This window comes from Coloeus monedula (assembly GCF_965178545.1).
Source record: "Coloeus monedula genome assembly, chromosome: 4".
In the NCBI taxonomy this organism is placed as follows: Eukaryota; Metazoa; Chordata; class Aves; order Passeriformes; family Corvidae; genus Coloeus; species Coloeus monedula.
The window spans coordinates 61321151-61341350 of NC_138784.1; the positions used below are offsets into that span (position 1 = coordinate 61321151).

A 20200-nucleotide genomic window follows, 5' to 3' on the forward strand; every position below is an offset into this window, starting at 1 on the left:
AATAAGCTAATAGGGCTTTATGACTTTTTGCTTAGAAACAGGGTATCTGCTTCTATGATTTGTATCTTTTCTGTAACAAAAAGGGGAATGTGAATTTTAAGAGAATCTTCCAAAGCCGAAAGCTCATTAAATGACAGAATTAGCAGGAAGTAATCTTATGTGACCACTTGGTGTATTCATTAATTCTAGTTTTGCCGTATATAAAGGTACATGCAATTTAACAGCATGCATAATGTTTTAATGTTCTCCTTAAGTTATGCATGGGGTACTTATATATTTCTGGACCTTTTAGCTTAGAAATTGCTTATTTTCTAGCTAGACTACATGGCTTTTCACTCTTCAGTGGTTATTTGATTTTCAGCTATATAACTATGAATTGTGCTGAAATTTTATTAAAAATATGGAATATAACATTAGGAGCATGCTGAGTGCTCTAAGCCTAGAGTTGTAACAACTGTAATGTCATTGTATCTTTGCAAAGCAAAATTACCAGTTTAAATGGTAGCTCTGAAGCTGTGTTTGTGTTAATTCCATAGCAGTGCCTACAATGAAGCCTTCAAATCAAAAAATACCCTCTAAGTTGAACAGCGATGCGTTCAGCCCTGAGAGTGCTTTTGCAAAGAGAAAGAAGCGACACCCAGATGTTGAGACACATCATACCGTTGCCATGGTCATTATATACCGATCCCTGGGACACCTCCTGCCTGAAAACTATGATCCTGACAGAAGGAGCTTGAGGTAAACTTCAAACCTGTTTGTGAATTGTTCAGATCCCTTCTACTCTCTCTGAGTGTGTGGGGAAGACAGAGCTGCTTTTATACCAGCCAAATGCCATCAGTGCTGCTGTTGTCACCACAGTGCTGTCTCTTGTCCTCCTCTGGCACACTGTGGGAGAATAACTGTGCCAGAAGTGCCAGCAGTTTTTGGAAACACATCTGTATGGAAGGCTGATGGTGCACCTACTTCACTTTCTGAGTGGAAGCAACTGGAAATCTTTTATTTGCAGAACATAGCGAATCAGTGCTTTGCATTTTAATGTGTAGATCACTGTGCAATTTTTCTCCTTGTGCAGATTGCCAAATCGCCCCATTATCAACACACCTGTAGTGAGCACAGCCATTCACAGTGATGGGGAGATTCCTCCCAACCTGGTGGAAAAGCCTGTCATAGTGGAGTACGCCATGCTGGAAACAGAGGAGAGAACGAAGCCTGTCTGTGTCTTCTGGAATCACTCCATCATGTATGTCTTCTGCTTGCTTTAGGGCTGTGAATGGCAACTGTCTGAGTAGCAGGAAAGTCCTGCCTGGGAAGATAATTCTGGAGAAAAACCTGTCTTGGTCTGTTTATTCAACTGACAACTGATTTTTGATGGAATAGAGCCATGTAGTCATTTCCCACCAACCTGAGAAAAATGAAAATAATTATCATAACTTCTCGAACAAAGGATTAGCCATGTGGTTTCTAAGAAACACAGTGCTGTCATGTCTTTCTGCAGGGTTCATTTTCACCCCGAAGTAATAAATCTCACAATTTCCTTGTATTTGCCCATGCTTTTTGCCCACAGATCTATGTCTGGACAGGCATAGTCCGACTCCAGTGTCTGAATTCATAGCTTGTCTGAGGTCTTTAAGTCAGGATTTCCAGGAGATGATTCAGCTCTTCCATGGGCTGAATCTTCTCCTGTTGCACTCCAGTGACTATGGACAGAGTACATGGCAAGCTGGCACCTACCCTTGGTGCCTCAGCCAGGGCCAGTGCAGAAAATTATAAAACCAAATCTTCATTTTGGTAGAAATGAGGATTGAGGTTTTGCAGATAAAATCAGGAGTAAAGATTATAAATTTCTGAATCACAAATTTTTTAATCAAAAGTCAATGCAAAGGCAGTTGCAGTGATAAGAAACTTTCATTTCATCAGCTATTGTGGATTTGCTTTCATTTGTTTCAGTGAAAAATTGGAGGGAGAGGAAATACCTTCTTTGGGACTTTAGACCTCTTCCAGTTTATGGAAAGCAACTGTAATATATAAGCAGAATATAAGGAGAGGGTATTTGACTCTCTAGGAGGGAAGTGTTAGGAAAAAGATGAAAAGTTCTGAAAATGGTTCATTTAGGTTTTTTGCATTCAGTAAAGTTCAAGATAAAGACATATTTTTCTTGAAAATGAGAAAAATTATATGAGCTGGAACTGTGTATGCTGATGTTCCATTGGTTTTATGGCATTGTGGAAACAGCACAGTCCTGTTGAAGATATTTCAAGAGTGTGGATAAAAAAAAGAAAATGTGTTGAGAGGTAACCATATCCATACTACATGTTCACAATATTGTAACTATTACATACATATTGCAATTTCCAGCTACAAACCCAGGTACACAGTGAGAGGATGATATGGTCTGCCCAGGGGAAGGGGAATAGCTGTTACTTGTTTCCTAAGGACCCAAAAGCTCCAGTAAACCTATGGAAAAATCCACTAAAAGGCAATATCTGTGCTGGAAATAAAATAGCAGACTAACCTAGGAAATGTGTGCCTCCTAGTCAAAGGCTTCAGGAGTTTATGTCATTTAAAGGGTTGAAGACACAACAGAAATCTCTTATGTTCGCAGTAATGAACGCCTCCATTTGCCCTCATGTGAAGTAGTGTTTTTTGCTTGTATGCACAGATGATTCTGCTGATCATGAGGGAATGGCAAGCCCTCTTTCATAAATTTTTAGATATTGTATGAGCTTGAATAAGTCATTAGCTCTGAAGTGATTCATCTGTTAGCTATTTGCTGGCAACTTCAGTGCCATTGTTGTCTGTGTTACGTCTTCCTACAGCCACAGTCGAAAAGCAGCTCTTACGCTGCATGTAATGAAAGAGCTTTTAGAAAGTGAATACTTTTTGAGAGAAAGTGATATTAAAATTCAACAAATATTTTATTGCTGAATGAAAAAGAGGTCCTGTCATATCTAATTAAAAACTCTTTCAGTAACTGCAAGACTATTTTTATTACTCATTAACTTCAGAATAGAATAATTAATATTGATACAAAATAATTTCTGAAGTCACCGGAGTTAACCATAACTGCACAGAGAAGAATTTTCAAGGCAGCAGTTCCTTCCCATTGTTAATATAAGAGATCTTCTGATATGAAATATTATTTATTAGAGAAGGTTTTAACCTTTTCTTGTGTACTTTTTGGAGGAAGTCTATAATGATATCATATTGCTGCTGAAACATATTTCATGTGACTCAAAAAACATATATCCCTCTCTGGTTCTGGTATTATTTACCTTGGTTACAGTCATTTTATTCTGTGCAATCTCTTCTGCATGTTGGTTGTGTGGTCACTGACCCAAAAGCAAATCTTCTAAATTTTTTTTTTAAACTCAAAACAGACTGTTATAAACCCACAAAATCTGGGTACCAAAGCCAGCTGTCTTATCAGAAACTACTTCAACTGAAGGCCTTTTTAAGTTGATGATATTCTTTCAGGCAGGTGACAGCTATAAATAATTCTGTCCTGGTACTTACTGTCCACTCTGGTTGTGCAGCACAAGCTGCCACAGAGGGCAGTAACAGTGGAAGGCAGGGGGAGATCAGAGGATGGCTCTCTGAAATGCCTTTTTTCCCCACAGGATTGGCGGGACAGGTGCCTGGTCCTCCAGAGGGTGTGAGCTGTTTTCCAGAAACCAGAGCCATATTGCTTGCCAGTGCAACCATATAACCAGCTTTGCCGTCCTGATGGACATTTCTAAACGAGAGGTGGGTGATGTCAGGCTCATGATTTTTGGGGTTTTCAAGGGCTTTGACTCAGAGCTTAAGCTTTGAGTGTGACTCAGGGCATTGTGAGCAGATTGATCCCAGTGTCAGGAGTGTGTTGCCCATCCCTGACAGCATCTGCTACTGGGTTTGCTGAAAGGAGCTTCTTACCTGGTTGGTGCATCCTCTGGGTGCTGCTTATACACACTCAACATGTTTAGTGACGAAAGAGGTGACATCACCCAGTCCCATTGGTCCTAAAGTAAATCTGTATGTTGTCTCAGTAGTAGTGATAACATTGACATTCTGGGTGGTAGATTTGATTGGAGGAAAAGGAAGGGAAACCCCAAGAGGTCCTGTCAATCTGTCTTTCTACAGAATGGGGAGGTGCTTCCTCTGAAGATTGTCACTTACACAACCGTATCCATCTCGCTGGCGGCTTTGCTGATCACCTTCATTCTGCTGGTCCTGATCCGCACGCTGCGTTCCAACTTGCACAGTATCCACAAAAACCTGGTAGCTGCCCTGTTCTTTTCTGAGCTGGTTTTTCTAATTGGAATCAACCAGACTGAAAACCCGGTAAGACTTACTCTGTGTTCGTTACTAGAGTTGTTGTCACGCTTTAATTCAGGGGGTTCATATTGCAGCTTTTACCTTCTCCCATCTGTTTCACTTTCTCCTCTTTTTGGCTTCTCTTTGGCTTCAACAGTAATTTGAAAAAATCAGATTTTTAGTACATTCATGTGTGGTTGATGTCATTAATAGCAATGGCAGGCAATAGGACTATATCTTATTTTCAGAGTATATATGACAGCAGCCCTGTTGAAGGTTTATCCCAGGAACTGAACCCTGAATACTGATTTCTTCCTTCCTTTCCATCAGTGTGTTTTCTGTCTTGCTGTGTCTGTTCAGTAGGAGGCTGTCCAGTTTCTCCTGCAGCAGGTACCTCCCAAGCCCAAATGGCTCCAGGTGTTGACTGATAGGTTGTCAGCAATGTGGTGCTGGGCAGGTGCTAATATGCACATTGTACACCACTGGCTATTCTGGAGAAGCCACTTGCCAGGCATGGGACAGCTTGCTACATCTGAGATTCAGGAGGAAACCTGTCACTTTGCTTTGTGCCTTCTAGCCACTGTGATTGATAGCTTCAGCCAATCACATCTGTTGGCAAAGCTTAGTGCAAGGATCTCCAGCACTGGGCATGTCAAGAAATGCAAATTATTAATAGACTGAGGACAAGATAGATATAAAACCACACATGAAGTGTGTTCTGTACTTGAGACCTGATTTCTCTCTTAACCATACATATAGTCTTGCTGCTGTTTATTAGTAGCACTCATCCCAAAAGCCACAGCTGCAATTCAGACAGTTAAGAGACAGACAAGGGCTCCAGCACTGCCAGGCTGCACAGGCACCTGTGCCAAACAGGCTGGACAGTGAGGGGGGATGGCATGCAATAAAATGTATGTCCGTAATAGATAGGAAGAATATCTGAACACTGAAGAAAATTTATCTCCTAGAAATCCATTATTGTACATGTTTCAATCAAATTTTTTAGAAGGAAGTACAGTGTTGAGATGAAAACAAAACAAAAAAACAGCAAAAACATCATCCTGATTTCACATTTTCCAAGCAGAAGAAATAGGAGAATATGCCTACATTCAATGAATATCATCACCATCATGGTAGTGACACCATGGTGCCTAATCACACAGCCTCATTTGCTGTATAACTTAATCCTACACCGTCACTCTGGCTTCTAATATCCACTTGAGCTATAACATGCATTTTAAAAAGTACCTGACCTTGACTAATTTCAGCTTCTGGTAACTGAGTGCTGACAAGGACTTTTCCTCGTAAATTTGAGAGACCCCTCTTATAAAAACTGTCTTGCCAGGAAACCTCTGTTTAATAGTATTTCTTTTGGAAAACTGTATAAAACTAAGGTGCTGAAATCATTCAATTTCCAAGATTCAGGTTTGTCTGACAGGTATTTTTCTGGGCTTCTTCTCCCACTTTACCTTTTGAAAAACTGTGAATGCCAAACTGGGTAAAGCTTTCCAGCTGGTTGTGTCACTTCCAGTCCCATATACCAATATTCCCCTTTACCAGGAGCTCAGGTCCTTTATCTGCTGCTATGGTGAGATCTTCTGCAGTGACCTGCCTCCTGGGATATGGTCTTATGTCATGTGTGAATTTGTGTTGTCTTTGTTTCATTATATAAAAGTTTGCATACTAAAATAACTTTGCTCATAGGAGCTCACCTTGCCAATTGATCCACAGCACTCCGTGTAACTTGACCTTTCCCATGCCTTGCTGACCACACCACTCGTTTTTCACTGCATTTCACTACCAAGGAGTTTATAATCTTTCAGTTCTCCAACATATCTACTGAGGAGTTGAGGGCTAAGTCCACATCCCTGCAGAATTTTACCAAAAACTATGCAGTAAATGATGGCTCCTCATTTCCAGATTTCTTTCATAATATCATGAAGCACCAAGCAAAAGTTTATAAAAGTAGTAAAACAGTTCATTACATCAATACCACAAATCCTAATGGTTGTTCTTGGTGAGATTGTTCTCTTTTGCTCCTTCTCATTTTCATGTTTTGGGGCTCATGGTGTGATCATGTCCTGGAGTGTTACCAGGAGTCAATGGTTTTTGTAAATGGTTTGAAGGTTTCACCCCAAACCTTGAAACATTTACAAAGATGTTTAATTTACAGCATGTACTTCATGTGGCAGAAAGCTGCTCCTTACAGCCTACCCAGTCAATTTGAGAAGGTAGGAGGGCTGTAAGCCATGTCTGCTTGAGACAATTATTCATCTGTCTGTGTGGAATGAGAGTTGTCTAACGAGTCATGCACTGATGAACATAAAGAGGTAAAGAATGCTGGAGCACAGATAATGCTGTGCTGCTTGGCATCCAGCCTGGCTTTTATGGGTTTCTGTAAATTAACAGTCACATTTCTGGGTGAGGTTTTAATCTTTCCCTGGACTATTGATAGAAAGTGATTTATTTTCTTTCATTTTTCTTACCTGAAAAAGGTAATGTTCAGGGCAGCACTCTACTCATGCATGTGAGAGTAGGAACAAAAAAAGCACTGCTTACATAGAGGGAATAAAGATGGTTTATTTGGTGAGCCACATTTTCAATACTACTTGATGTTATTATAAAGCTGATGTAGTAAGTGAATCCAGAAAGTTGGCGGTCTTTGTATGATTCTTTTGCTCAGCAAAGTTAAATAGGGAAATGTACATTTCTGAGCATTACACCATGAAAAACCACTAAAAAGTCATGCCAAAGTCTGAAAGCAGGGTCAGTGCTGCACGGGAACAAAAGGTTCCAAAACACAATGTAAAACATTTTCAAACAAGAACTGAATGGTTGCACAAAGTTCTCTTAATTCAAGCTTGTCAACAGATCCTTGGCAAAATCCTTTGTTTGGCTTCTGAAAGGAGAAAGTTAATTGCAAGATTACAATTCAGGTGTTGGATGCTTGTGGTCATTCCTGTTTTCACCCATCAAACTGTTAAGTTGGGAGAGAAAACTGGTTAGCAAATATTGCAGAAATGCAAGTATCTGAAAGTCATAGGTTTCAAGGTGGCCATTTGATCACAACAGTTTGCCCATTGTAGCTGTTACTTCTAGTCACACTGTGGACCTGGTCTCTTTGGTTTCAGCAGGTCCTTAATTTTTGCTGCTCTCAGCCTGGCAGAGCTCAGTGATCCACTTTGTGCTGCTGATGTAGTGTAAAAACCAAATCCAAACAGGACTGGAAGCTCCAGGTCCCTGTGTTCCTAGCTGAAGTAATGAACTATCCAACCAGCACTACCCTGCTTCTCTTTTGTCCGTATGGCTTCTTTGCCTGACTGCAAGTAGCACAGCCCCAAGAGAGGGGTAGAGCAAGCATTTCTGGACCCAGAATATCCTAAAGCCTGGTGATTAGGGTTGTTTTCTGTGTGGACAAGAAGAGGGTTAACCCCCACGCTCAAGCCAGGTAGAGACAAGAAGCCACTTTCCCACTTTGTAGTCAAATACCCTGACTTTGACATTAGGTAAAAGACTGGTCTGCAGGGTAGGTGGTGCTATACTTCTGGCTGCATCTTTTAGTCCCGTGAAAATGACCAGCCATCCTCCATGACTTGATGAAGTACGGATGTGCAAGGTCTTCGGGGTTCATCACTGAAGGGCAGAGTGCAAGGACAAAAGAGATGGCCACAGCCTTACCCCATGGATGCATCCATGCTTTTACATCTCAATTTTTTTTTTTTTTTTGAGAAAGAGTCCCAGAAGAGGAGATGTAGCTGGAATAGGTATTTTCAGATCTGTGACAGACACATAGGGGCATAATAGTTGGCTGACTTTATGTTGGATCCTGCCAAAGTTTGTCTATTTGTGACATTTCACTTAGCTAGTAAGAAATTTCTCAAAGAAAGGGTGGATTTCTTCCACACATCATCTGTAGCTCATGTTCAGCATGTTCACTTTTCCTTGCCTGAAGCTTCAAGACTTACTGTCCCTGAAACGGAAGTTTTCCTGAGAAGGAACTTTCTCAGGGACAGGTCCTAAACTGAAGACCTAGGATCTTCTCACACATCCACCCCACCTCTGTCAAATATGAGAAGACTTGCTTTGTAGTTTTTTATCTACTAATAAAACAAAAAATACAGTCTACTTTAAAACAAAAGAAAACTGTACCAAACTAGCATACTTCCTTTTCTCTCTGGAAAGAATGTAGTGTCAGAAAACCCCATAGAATGGCTGTTGATGTGGCAATGGAAGACCCTGAGTAAGCGCAGGGCTGAGGGTGGCTGTTCTCAGGAGCAGTTTATGGGCTTTGCAGTGAGACCAGTTTAGCTGATGCAGTTAAACATGCTGTGGTTGAATTCACTGTGTGAATGTGGCATTGTGCAGGTGAGACTCATACACCAGGCAGGGCAAAGGATCTTCAGGTTCCAGAGGAGCATCCTCACCTCCTGCTCTGCCCCAGGAGAAAGAGCCAGGAGCACTGCCAGCCCTGCCCTTTTTGCAGGCAGAAGGACTTTGGTCAGAATAGCTCAAATCCTCACCTTTGCAGCAAGTATGCACAGAGAAATTAGCCACAGAACAGAGAGGGCAAGGGCAGTGACTGAAAGTGTGTTGGGTTGATAAGGGTGAAGCTAAACCAGATTCAGAACAGGTAACATAATTTACTTTAAAAAAAGAAAAATCTTTCACAATATGAGCAGCTCTTCTTAAACTCTGAAAAACTTATTAAAGGCAGTATATTTGTTCTGCCAAAATGTTTTTATTACACTTGCCATTAGCTGCACAGGGGGAACTGGTGACTCACCAGGTTGTGATTCAGAAGAGCAACTCTAATTTCCCTGCCCTTTCCCTCTGCAGTTTGTGTGTACCGTGATTGCCATCCTCCTGCATTATTTCTACATGAGCACCTTCGCATGGATGTTTGTGGAGCAGCTCCACATCTACCGGATGCTGACTGAAGTGAGGAACATCAACTTCGGGCACATGCGGTTCTACTACGTTGTTGGCTGGGGCATTCCAGCCATCATAACAGGTACCCTCAACCACCCCAAAAAAAGCTTTTTTTCCCTGCCATCTTCACTGGCCAGGTTCAGGGAAATTACCCCATCCCAGACAGCCATGGGTGTTTTCCTGAACCAGGACAGCACCAAGCCATATCTAGCAGAAGTCAGCCCGAATTTGGCGGATCTGTGTACCAAATGTCTGTTGCCCCAGCTGAAGTGATATCAATGGTTATGCAATAGCAGGGACACACATTAAATCAGGACTTGATAACATTGCTTGGGAATAACAGTACTTTTATTTCAACAACTTTGCCAGTAGCTTTCAGGAATTTTCCTTCCCTGTGCTGGTACCTCCAGATATGGACACACTGTCTCTGAGAGAAGTAACTGCAGTGGCTTCAGAAGCAATCCTGCCCACAGGATATTACTGTCCTTCACTAGATATTTCCACTGCCTACCCTCAACCAGCAGTAAATACATCCTGAAAGGAATTTCAGCGGCTCTGTTTCATTTGGCATAAAACCAAGCTGGGAATACTCAAGCTGCCTTTTACTTAATTTCGGATACAAAGGTTGTAACTTCCAGTTGAGGAAAAGTAATGAAAAGCTGGAGGCAGTAATCTTTTAAACCAATCCAGAGTGATCCACAGGAGCACATCCATCTCCGCCCTCACTGTGCCTATTTTTGCCATCAGACATTTCCAGTGCTACCGTAAGCACACGGCGCTGTGTTAATTCAGGCAGACAGCTCCTCAGGAATTGTGCTTCACAGAACAGTTGGAGTGGAGTTTTTTGGTTCAACTGTTTCAGCATGTATCTGTTTCCATATGGGAAATCAGATCATAGGCAGGCAGTTAACTTTTATGCAATTAGTGTTATTTTTACAGATAATAACATACTGTCAGCAATGGTAGAGGTTTAGATGTCTCTGAGATCAGACAAATAGCTATCGCTCATGTACACTTGCAAAAATATTATGGAACAAGTTAAAAATACATACTTGTTCTTTTTTTCTGTGTGTTTTAAGAAGGTGTAATACCAAAACACAGCATGGGCTGGTACAGTTTAATTCTCTCTTCAGGGAGCTGGTAAGTTTTTCCATATCACTTTGTGCCTAAATAATTTCTACTTCTATCAATTTATAGTAGAAAGCACAGCCCAGGAGGTTCTGCCACTCTAGACGTATCCCAGACATTTTAAATAGAAATTGTCCTTGAACTTCTGAAATGTTTCAGACCTATGTGTCTTTTATCAGTACATACAGGACTACTACAGTACTTTCAGGAACACTGAAGTGCAATCAGATATTTGGCAGCATCATTTCTGGCAGAAAAGAAGTATCATTAAATAACAAAAAGTAATTACATTTCAAAACTCATTATCTTTAGAAGAACTTTATTGGAAGGAGTTTCTGCTTCAGGTTTACTTTCTCTCCTGAAATTTAAATTAATTTGGACCCTCTCAACAGCAGTGTTATGCAGTCTAAATATCACAAGCATACCATTTTTCTACTTAGATATTGCTCTCTGTGATATGGAACTATTTTGCACTTTTAAAACTTTCCAGGTTGTGTCCTTCAATTTAATCTCTGAATCTACTGAATTTGCAGTTCAGTTTAAATGAAAAGTCAGATCCCTATTACTGAGAAAGTCAGGGGATTTTGTGAAATGAAGGCTAAAGGAAACAAAGCCTTTAGTTTGCCCTTCCAGGCTTATAAATTATCTGAAGAGAAAATTGTTTCATCATAAATTGCACAATGTAGGATTTCTTGCCTCTAGATAACTTGTTACTGTACATATTTTAAATAAGCTTCTTTATAAATTTTAATTTCTAAACAGTAAAAAGATTCCAGCTTCATAACATGAATCTTAAACATTATTTATATTGCTTTATGAGAGAAGGATTGTTTATTTTTCTTAGTAGTGGTATAGTCTAGGTATGGGAAGAAATTTTAGTCTTGGGACATGCAGGGGACTTTTTTATTTTAAAGATAAATACTATTTCATCTTCATCATAGCTATCCTGAGAGGGAAAAAAACCAAACCTATAATAGCAGTGGCTTTTTGTATATTGTTTTTTCTACTTTCTGTGCTCAAACTGATATTCATTTCAAGTGGGACATAGTGGTCCTAAGGCATCTGTGATGGGAGCAGGCTACTTGCAGAAGGGAACCCTGACCTTTAGAAGGGGATAAAACTTAGTAAAAGGTTTACAGAGGAACACTCAAATGGGGAAGAACCACATTTAATCACAGCATAGAAATGCAAATTGCCATGAACAAGAATAGAATAGAATAGAAGTTGGAAGAAGGCTTACAGTCATCAAAAGAGTATGGATCTGGAATAGTCCTCCATTGGGAGTGATAGTGGAACATTTTAAATTTGCTTTAAGCTTGCTGATTTTAAAGTGTAGTTTGATCCATCTTGGAGAGGGATTTTATTACTTCCTTGCCTGAGGAGCAAAGGGCTGGATTTGGCACCCAGCAAGACCCCCCCAGTTCTGCCTGTCTCTGTGGCAGCACACTAGCTGCTTGACATATGTGTGCAGTAACAGCTTTGCCATGGAGACTGCAGTGCTTGCGTTAAAACAGGTTCTTATGCAGCCCTAAAACCAGTATCGCCCAGAAAATGGCACTTTTCAAATCCTAAACAAAGCAATGAGCCCAGAGAGAGGTAAGGCTGCCCCACAGCTGCCTGAGTCACACATGGTTGCTAAGCCCTCAGGAGCTCAGAAGGGTCAAAACGCGCCCCTCCTGCAACCCTTGGCACACTCCTGGGATGGGTGCTGGTCCCCACAGGACTCTTGGCCATAGGACCAGCCCCAGTTCCTGCAAATGTCAGCAAGGTAACACTTTACTCAAAGGCAGAATGAAGCCAATGTAATGTAATACTGAGAAACATTTTGGTACATCAATTAAATGCTGCAGCCTGGCTGCCCTTAGCAGACTGAGTGTGCAGGCTGAGTGATATTTCACATGTTGTTGACTGCAGTAATATTTGAACCATGTACTTGAAGACAGCAATTTTCCCCATTTGTTTAATGGAGAACTTCAGGGTAGGATTGTGAGAGTGAAAAAATTTTGCTGCCTGCCAGTTACTCATAGAGCCAGAGTCCTATAAATGAGGAAATCCAGTCCTGGGAAACAGACTGTATCCATAGAATTACATCTGTATAAAATACTTTATGGTCCCTTAATCATTTATGGCTAATTCTTTCTGGATGGCAACTGCTGAAGGGGGTGGTGGAAGAGCCAATGGGAGCAGGGAGGGAGACTAGTCCTATCTCATTCCACATTTCAGTGAAAACAGATCCAATATCCACTGGTCTGCCAAATAGCCGGTTTAGTTTTCATAGACCATAGGCCTGTACCAGATGTGAATATTGGCTGTGGGCCAGTTCTAAGCAGCAAGAGTGAAATGCAGCTACCTTTCCCTTTCTCTGTGTATTTTCATCCAAGCACTCAGGCTTCAATTCAAAAAAAGATGACTATTAATGCACATGGACCCTCCTTGCAGAGACCAGCTCTGCTGTCAGCCTTGGCCGCCTCTTGAGACAGGACATACACTCATCATGATAGGTCCTCCCATGCCCAGACAACATGCTGCAGCCACCTGCCATCTGTCACTGGCCACAGACCTCACAGGGATCAGTTTCTGTGTCTTGAAGAAGGAAGATCTCTGCAGACATGGTACACCTGTCGCAAAGCGGGAAAAGGATCTTTGCACAGGAATTAGCAGGGCTCATTAAAAGAGCTTTAGACTAGGTTTGAAAGAGGAAAGGGATAAAACCAGGCTCACTAGAGGCAATCAGAGGGAAGAATGCCAGTGTTCGTGGGGCAGTATGCTAGCGAAGTCCTTCTGTCTGCCATCTCAGTGGAGGCAGGGGTTGGAGATCCATGTGGCAGCAAGGACGCAGGTGTTTCCGTGTTAGAAACCATGGGAACACTTATCTGTGTTAGGGGTTGTTTTGACTGTCTAGAGCTTGATGTTGGTGATAAAAGTCTTTATGGGTAAGAATCATCTTGAAGGACCACAAGGCAGATACCACAGTGAGAGTCTGTTATAGACATCCAACCAGGATGAGGAGGCAGAGGAAATAGTCTATAAGCAGGTGGGAGAAGTCTCACCATCACTAGTCCTTGTTCTTGTGGGGGACTTCAGTTTAACAGGTGTCTGCTGGGAATACAACTCAGCAGAAGAAAGAGTCCAGGAGGTTCCTGGAGTGTGTGGAAGAGAACTTCCTGATGCAGCTGATGAGTGAGCAAGAAAAGGAAGGTGCCCTGCTGGACCTGTTCATTGTGAGCAGAGAAGGACTGGTGGGAGATGTGATGGCTGGAGATTGTCTTGGACACAGTGATACAAAATTATAGTTTTCAATACTCTTAGGAGAAAGGTGGGGATTCAGCAGAACTTCTGCCTTGAACTTCCAGAGGGCTGACTTTGGCCTGTTTAGAGGCTTACCCACAGAGTCTCTTGGGAGGCAGTCAGGAAGGGCAAAGAAGTCCGGGATGGCTGAACATTCCTCAAGCAGGAAATCTTAAAGGCACAGGAGCAGGCTATCCCCACATGGCAAAAGACAAAGCAATGGGGAAGACCAGCCTGGCTGAACAGGGAGCTTTTGCTGGAATCCAGGGAAAAATGGAGGAAAAGGCAGATAACTCAGGAGGACTAAAAGGATGTTGTGATCATCCCCCTGTACTCGGCACTGGTGAAGCCACACTGCAAATCAGTTCAGTTTTGGGCCCCTCACTACAAGGAAGACAGTGAGGTGCTGGAGAGTGTCCAGAGAAGGACAATGAAGCTGATGAAGGGTGTAGAGCACAAGTCTGATGAGGAGCAGCTGAGGCAGCTGGGGGTGTTTAGCCTGGAGAAAAGAGGTCTCAGGGGACATCTTATCTGGAAGGTCTTTTCCAACCTAAACGATTCTATGGTTGTATGATTTTGCAGGTCAAAGGCAGCAATCCCAGTCCATCACCATGGGCGAGGTGTAGGTCACCAAGTCAGACAGCACTGTAAATCATCAGGTGAATGTTGGGCTCAGAGAGTCCCTTGGAATTGGCCAGGTTTTGAAAAATAAATAATAAAAGATGTGTTTTTAACTCAATTGCCTTGGGGCATTAAGTCCTTTTCAGACAATGCTAAAAGCAAGGTGAGGTACCTGGGATGGCAGTTCAAAATGAATCCCACCTGAGCTCAAGCAGTTAACTCCCGTAAGTTCCCAGGTTCCTTTGTCTCTGATGTTATTTTAGTGACAGCAAGTTAAGAATGCCCTTTTTTTTCATAGCATAGACATCTCCTCAGTTATGATTCATTTCATTCTGCTGCACAGGCTTATTGAAATTCCTCACGTCACTCACCCTCAAGGCTCACACTGTGTGAGAATGACTATAAAACTGTGCTGAAACAGAATTAATTTGGGACTTGCATTTGTTATAGTTTTTATGTGGCTGAACTTTGTTCTAGCTGGCAAAACTCTAAGTATTATTTGATATGACCAGCATAAAGCTTTTGATTTACAAAATTTTATTTCAATATTTGCTTTGATTTTGCCTTCGCAGACTTCCCTGTTGAATAAATTTTGCCGTGATAATTTTGCTTATTTGAAACTACATTTGGTTATAGGCAGCACTTTTCTGATTTACTTTTTCTCCATTTTGTGACACAGGACTTGCTGTTGGTCTGGATCCACAGGGCTATGGGAATCCTGATTTCTGCTGGCTGTCTGTTCATGACACCCTGATCTGGAGTTTCGCTGGGCCCATCGTAATGGTTGTTGTTGTAAGTAGGGGGAGTTGGCATCCAGAGTTGTCTCTTCCTGCAACCTTTTCTCATGTTTTGTTGAACAGTAGTCATGCAAAGCAACTGTGTTCTTTACATTTGAAGCAAATGTACTCGAGCTTGCATCTTTTGTTTAAATAGATACGACATGAGTTAAGCTTCTTGAAATCAGAGAGCTGCTTGCCAGTACAAAGATTGCTTGTGGAGCAATGGCTGTATGGCCAGAAACCTATTTCCCATTTGCTTTGTTCCATTTTCGAAGGGTTGGTCTGTGAGCTTATTAAACAAATCAACAAAATAAGCCATAACAAGTCACTTCATCCAGAAGTCCTAAAGGAATATTAAATATTTCCACTTTCAATTTTTCAATTTAAAAGAATGGACTGGTGTTTAACTTCTCCCTTAGAGCTTCTCCTTCAAAGTAACACCAGAAGATAAATATTTGTGGTTTGACTCTTACCTTGAATGCCAAATGCAGTTCTGGTCTCCTCATCTCAAAAAGTATGAAGTAGACCTAGAAGCAGTGTAGGTTACGGTCAGGAGTCATCAGAGACATGGGACAGCTCCCACTGGAGAACAAACAAGTGGACTAGGAGTCTTAAGCTTAGAGAAGAGAAAGCTGCAGAGAAGGGAGAAGGAGAAGCCTTGGTTGGTCTGGAGAAAATGGCTATGGACCCAACCATTCAAGGTCTTCCCAACACAAGCAGTAGCAGGAGGCAGCAGATCCTGAAGAAACAGGAGAAGCTGCATCATTTCTCCACAGCATTTTAAGTTAGAAACTCTGAGAAACAGGACAATGGCAGTGGTAAAGCTCTGCACAGTTTTGGAAAGTGAATGACAAGACAAATTCTCAGCATGAATATTCACTACGAGTGATTAAGTATAAATGCACCCCCAACCTAGTACATCCCAGTTGACGTGGAAATGAGTGGAGACTAGAGGTTTATTCAGAGTAATTATCACTGTATGCTCTGCTAGAAAATACTCCTAAATTCTGGTTTAACCAAACTGAAACAAGGTGCTGGGCTGAGGTGGACACTGGTTTGGACAACAACAGCCATTCTCGAGTTTTTATCTTTCACTCAAGAATCTTTGCATAGGGTTGTCTTACTGAGTTTCATCCAGATCAAGTGCCAGGATGTCCTTGACTATGTTGCCTTGAAACAAGGTGAATCTTGGAATTTAGAGACCTGTAAGTTGAAGGGAAAATATTCTTGGCACCACAAACTGTTTTAGGATAAAAATTGCATTGTCATTGAAAATAGAGCTGTAACAAATGTACAGAAAGAATCCATGCTGTTATTTCAATTTGCCTTTCAGATAAACACTGTCATCTTTATACTAGCAATGAAAGCATCGTGCAGACGAAGGCAACGTTCATTTGAAAAAACAGGAGTCATGTAAGTGTGAGTTCAAAAACCTGTAGAAGTTGTGGCCAGAAATAATAAAAGACAGAATTGCCTAAAAGCAAGTTTTGGAGCAGGAAATAAAAAAGTTTTTTGGAGGAGAGTGTTGGTAAAGGCAATTGGAGCTGCTTCACCCCACCCACTCCTGGGGTTCCCTTGGAGGTCCTGTAAAGCCTCCACCAAGGTGCTCTGCACCACCAGGTGTAGGCAGGAGAAAGGAGAAGGGAAAGATCTAGCCTCCAGATGGTATCACTGCAGTCCTTCCAGATCTCTCATTATACTCTCTACTACACTGTCACTTCACCTCTGCCTATAGCATGCCCAGGTGGACATCAGTCTGGGTCTCCCTGTTCTTGTCCATGGCTCAGATAGGTCTCCCCTCTCAAGTGTCTGGGTTACCAGCTGTGTCGTGGCAGAGACACACTGACATTCCCGTGCTGAGGGCCAGCCTGCCTGCATCCCACGCTCCATGGGATGAGCAGCATTGCACACTGCAACCTGCCACCTTCCTGAGCTGTTGTGGCAGCCTGTTCTCATTAACATCTGTTTTGCCCAAAGCTCAGGATTTACCTGTGAACCCAAATGTGATTATCTAGTGGCAAGACAGCCCCTTGGGTTTTTTGTATGAGATTTCAAATGGCTGCTTCTTGTTCTCTTTTTCAGTTCTGGCTGTAGGGTGCTGTGTACACATTGGCATGGCTTTTCCAGCCCTGGTGTCCCTGGAGCTGTAGTCTTTGTGGTTCTCTGAACCCTAACACTAAACTTAATGAAAACTAGAATCTGAGGGTGAGCTTACCAGCAACATGGGTGGCCCAGTTAATAAAAGTGTGGAAGGAGCAATGCTGGTGCAGTGCCGTGCTCCCCTTGGCATGCCCTTTCCAGCCCCAGTTTCCATGCAGCTGTCAGCTTTGTGGTACTCTGAACCCTACCCTGAGCCCATTAACGTCCACGGGTTGAGGATGACATCCAAATCTCCCTAAACTAAGGAGTATAATTGCTACCTAATGGCAGCAATTTTACTCATAATATAAAACTTCTGCTACTGTATTTGTTTCTGTCTTTTGAAAGTGTCTGTGGAAATTGTATTTTTAAGAAAACAAATATTCCCTGAGTGCCCTTGATTCAAAACCTCTGGTAGTAATGTTGGAAAGGAATGTGAGAGTGAGGTTGACAAACTGAAATGAGATGGACGTGGCCATTTACTGCCCAGATGTGTTCCTCAGAGTCATCAAGGCTGAACAGCAAGGGCTTGGAAAACAGTCAGATTTGTTTGAAGAAAGTCTTGGAAATGAACTTGAAAAGAAATTACGTTTTTAACATGAATATACTAAGCTGTGGAGTATTGCTGTGAGAGAGTTGGAAACTGGGACCTGGTGAACACTGCCCTAATTCTCCCAAAGGGCTTTTCCAGTTGCTGAGTTGTTGGGCACATAACAGCACCCATGGGGAGAAGTGTATCTCTTGTGTGCCATCACACTGCAAATGTCCATCTGTGTTTGCTTTACAGCTCTGTGCTGCGGACAGCATTCCTGCTCCTGCTGCTTATCAGTGCCACGTGGCTCCTGGGGCTCATGGCGGTCAACAGCGATGTCATGACATTTCACTATCTCTTTGCCATTTTCAGCTGCCTGCAGGTAAGTTGGATGGCATCTTGTCTGTGGCAGACCTTGGTGAGCACACTGCTTGCACCCAGACCTCCAAAAACCTGCTCAACATGAGCTAACTTAAGAAAATCAGAGATCTCAAGTGCAATTTTTGCTTTCTTTTCTCAAAGAGTGGGGTTTTTTTTAACCAAAACTATAATTCAGTGTAATTACATCTCTTGCTTTTAGTCATTCTAAAGATAAGTGCACTACTATAGTAACCTGTGACAGTAGACAGTTATACCTCTGTCTTTCTAGAGACAAAGTCGTTGTTACTGTGTTCTGTGTGCTCATTGTTAAGTCATTCTGTTGCTACCACAAACAAGAGACTGTTATATTACACCCAGAGCCGATGGCTCCAAGTTCAAGGCTTTCACAAATTAAAAAAAGAGACAAGTAATGATTTTCAAATACAATGCGTGTTGTATTAGGGTTTTCCTGAGTTGCCTGTCCCAGTTTACACAATTGTTGAATAAAGATGCAGAAAAGAGTTATTTGTAGGAGACCTGGCATGGAAGTAGTCACAGAGCTTCATGTCGGTCACAATTTGAATGTGACCAAGGATGGCAGTAACTGTCCTCTCAAGTGTCTGCAGTACTAAAACAGCTACTGTAGGACACTCTTTCAGCTGCAGCACAACAGCCACAACTTGCAGCCACAGAGAAAAAAAAGTCTAATGGGTCTCCTTTGGAGATGGCTGTCAGTGCCCTGGAAGTACAGCAGATAGCTCAGCTTGGAGCAAGGTTATTTTGCCACTGCAACTGGTGTGCTCTGAAATAAATGCACCTACTCTGGCTGTAAAACCAGACTTCCACAAATCTAAAATTAAATTAAATTAAACATAAACCTGATGAGAGGGACAAAGATCAGCAGCTGGAATTCTCTAAACTTGCCCAGAGAGGTACAGTGGTATGTGGCATTTCACATCACTGCCTTCTTTGAACTTGTATTTTTAAAGAGACATTTATGTGAATTTTATTAATGAATAATCCCAAAGTGCTAGTGCCAGCTAAAATCACATTTGATCGAATGTTTAGAAAGTGAGCTTGAAGTTTAAAGTTACTCTAAGTCAATTGCTTTGGCTGAAATAATGAAATTCAGGCTTCTTATGATGTTGGTACAGCTGCAGCTTCATGAGTATTGGCTTTTCTATACTGTATGTCCAACCAATGGCAGCTGCATTAATTCCCTCAGAGGAAATACATCTGAAGGCAGACACGTGTGTGTGCCCTGCCCCCAGCAAAAGCTGTTAATGTGTGTTCCTGGCAGCCAACAATTGCCCAGCCCTGGGGACTTCACTGATTTTCCCATCAGAGGTATTGCTTAACCAAGGAACTTAGACGACAAAAGTTGGGACCTCTCTGCCCCCAGTCCATCTTCACATCTCACAAGGCTTTCTAAAATTCTCTTCGACACAGTATTAAGGGCTCCTTTCACAGAAGTTGCCCATTTCCAGAGGCTTTCACTAAAGGCTGTGATATTTTTCATGTGCTGCTATTGATTTTTTCTCATCATCTGTGTAAAAGCTCTAAAATCCCAAATTCTAAAATTCCTGCAATGTTTTCTAGTGGGACATTCAGGTTCCCTTTGGATTTCTTCCCAAATCAAGCTGTGCTCTGTAAATTCTGGAGAAACACATCTTTGTGTATATTTTCCCAGGCCTTTAATGCGCATTTGAACTTGGAATCAAATTATGAAGAAGTGCTAGGAGATCAGTCAATGCCATTTCAGTCAAAGAAAGAAAATAGTTATTGCTTTTGAAATACACAATCATGGACTACAAACTAGAATTCAGGGGTTGTTTCAGAATGGGTGTTCTCCAATATCCATATTTGCAATGTGGTAGTAGTGAATCATTTACATTTTCCTCTCTCTAAAATTGTCCAGGGGCTGTTCATTTTCTTCTTCCACTGCGTATTTAACAAAGAAGTCAGAAAGCACTTGAAGAACACTTTAACTGGAAAGAAACCTCTTCCAGATGATTCCACTGCAACAAGAGCTACATTATTAACTGTAAGAAAAAAGCATTGGGAGAAAAAACCATCCTTTTTGCTGGTAGAAGTTACCTAAAATAAATTTATAGGTGGCTTGCCTGTAATA

General features: G+C 41.8%; 1 protein-coding gene across 1 annotated transcript in view; it reads left to right on the forward strand.

Moving 5' to 3' along the window:
- CELSR1 (cadherin EGF LAG seven-pass G-type receptor 1) overlaps nucleotides 1–20200 on the forward strand; it is a 166734-nt gene that overhangs the window by 141453 nt on the left and 5081 nt on the right. The window contains exons 21-29 of the mRNA XM_082279992.1: nucleotides 537–738; nucleotides 1073–1240; nucleotides 3618–3744; nucleotides 4120–4320; nucleotides 9130–9304; nucleotides 14939–15051; nucleotides 16372–16451; nucleotides 17965–18091; nucleotides 19988–20113. Of these exons, the coding sequence (XP_082136118.1) occupies nucleotides 537–738; nucleotides 1073–1240; nucleotides 3618–3744; nucleotides 4120–4320; nucleotides 9130–9304; nucleotides 14939–15051; nucleotides 16372–16451; nucleotides 17965–18091; nucleotides 19988–20113 (1319 nt within the window). The remainder of the gene's footprint in view (nucleotides 1–536; nucleotides 739–1072; nucleotides 1241–3617; nucleotides 3745–4119; nucleotides 4321–9129; nucleotides 9305–14938; nucleotides 15052–16371; nucleotides 16452–17964; nucleotides 18092–19987; nucleotides 20114–20200) is intronic.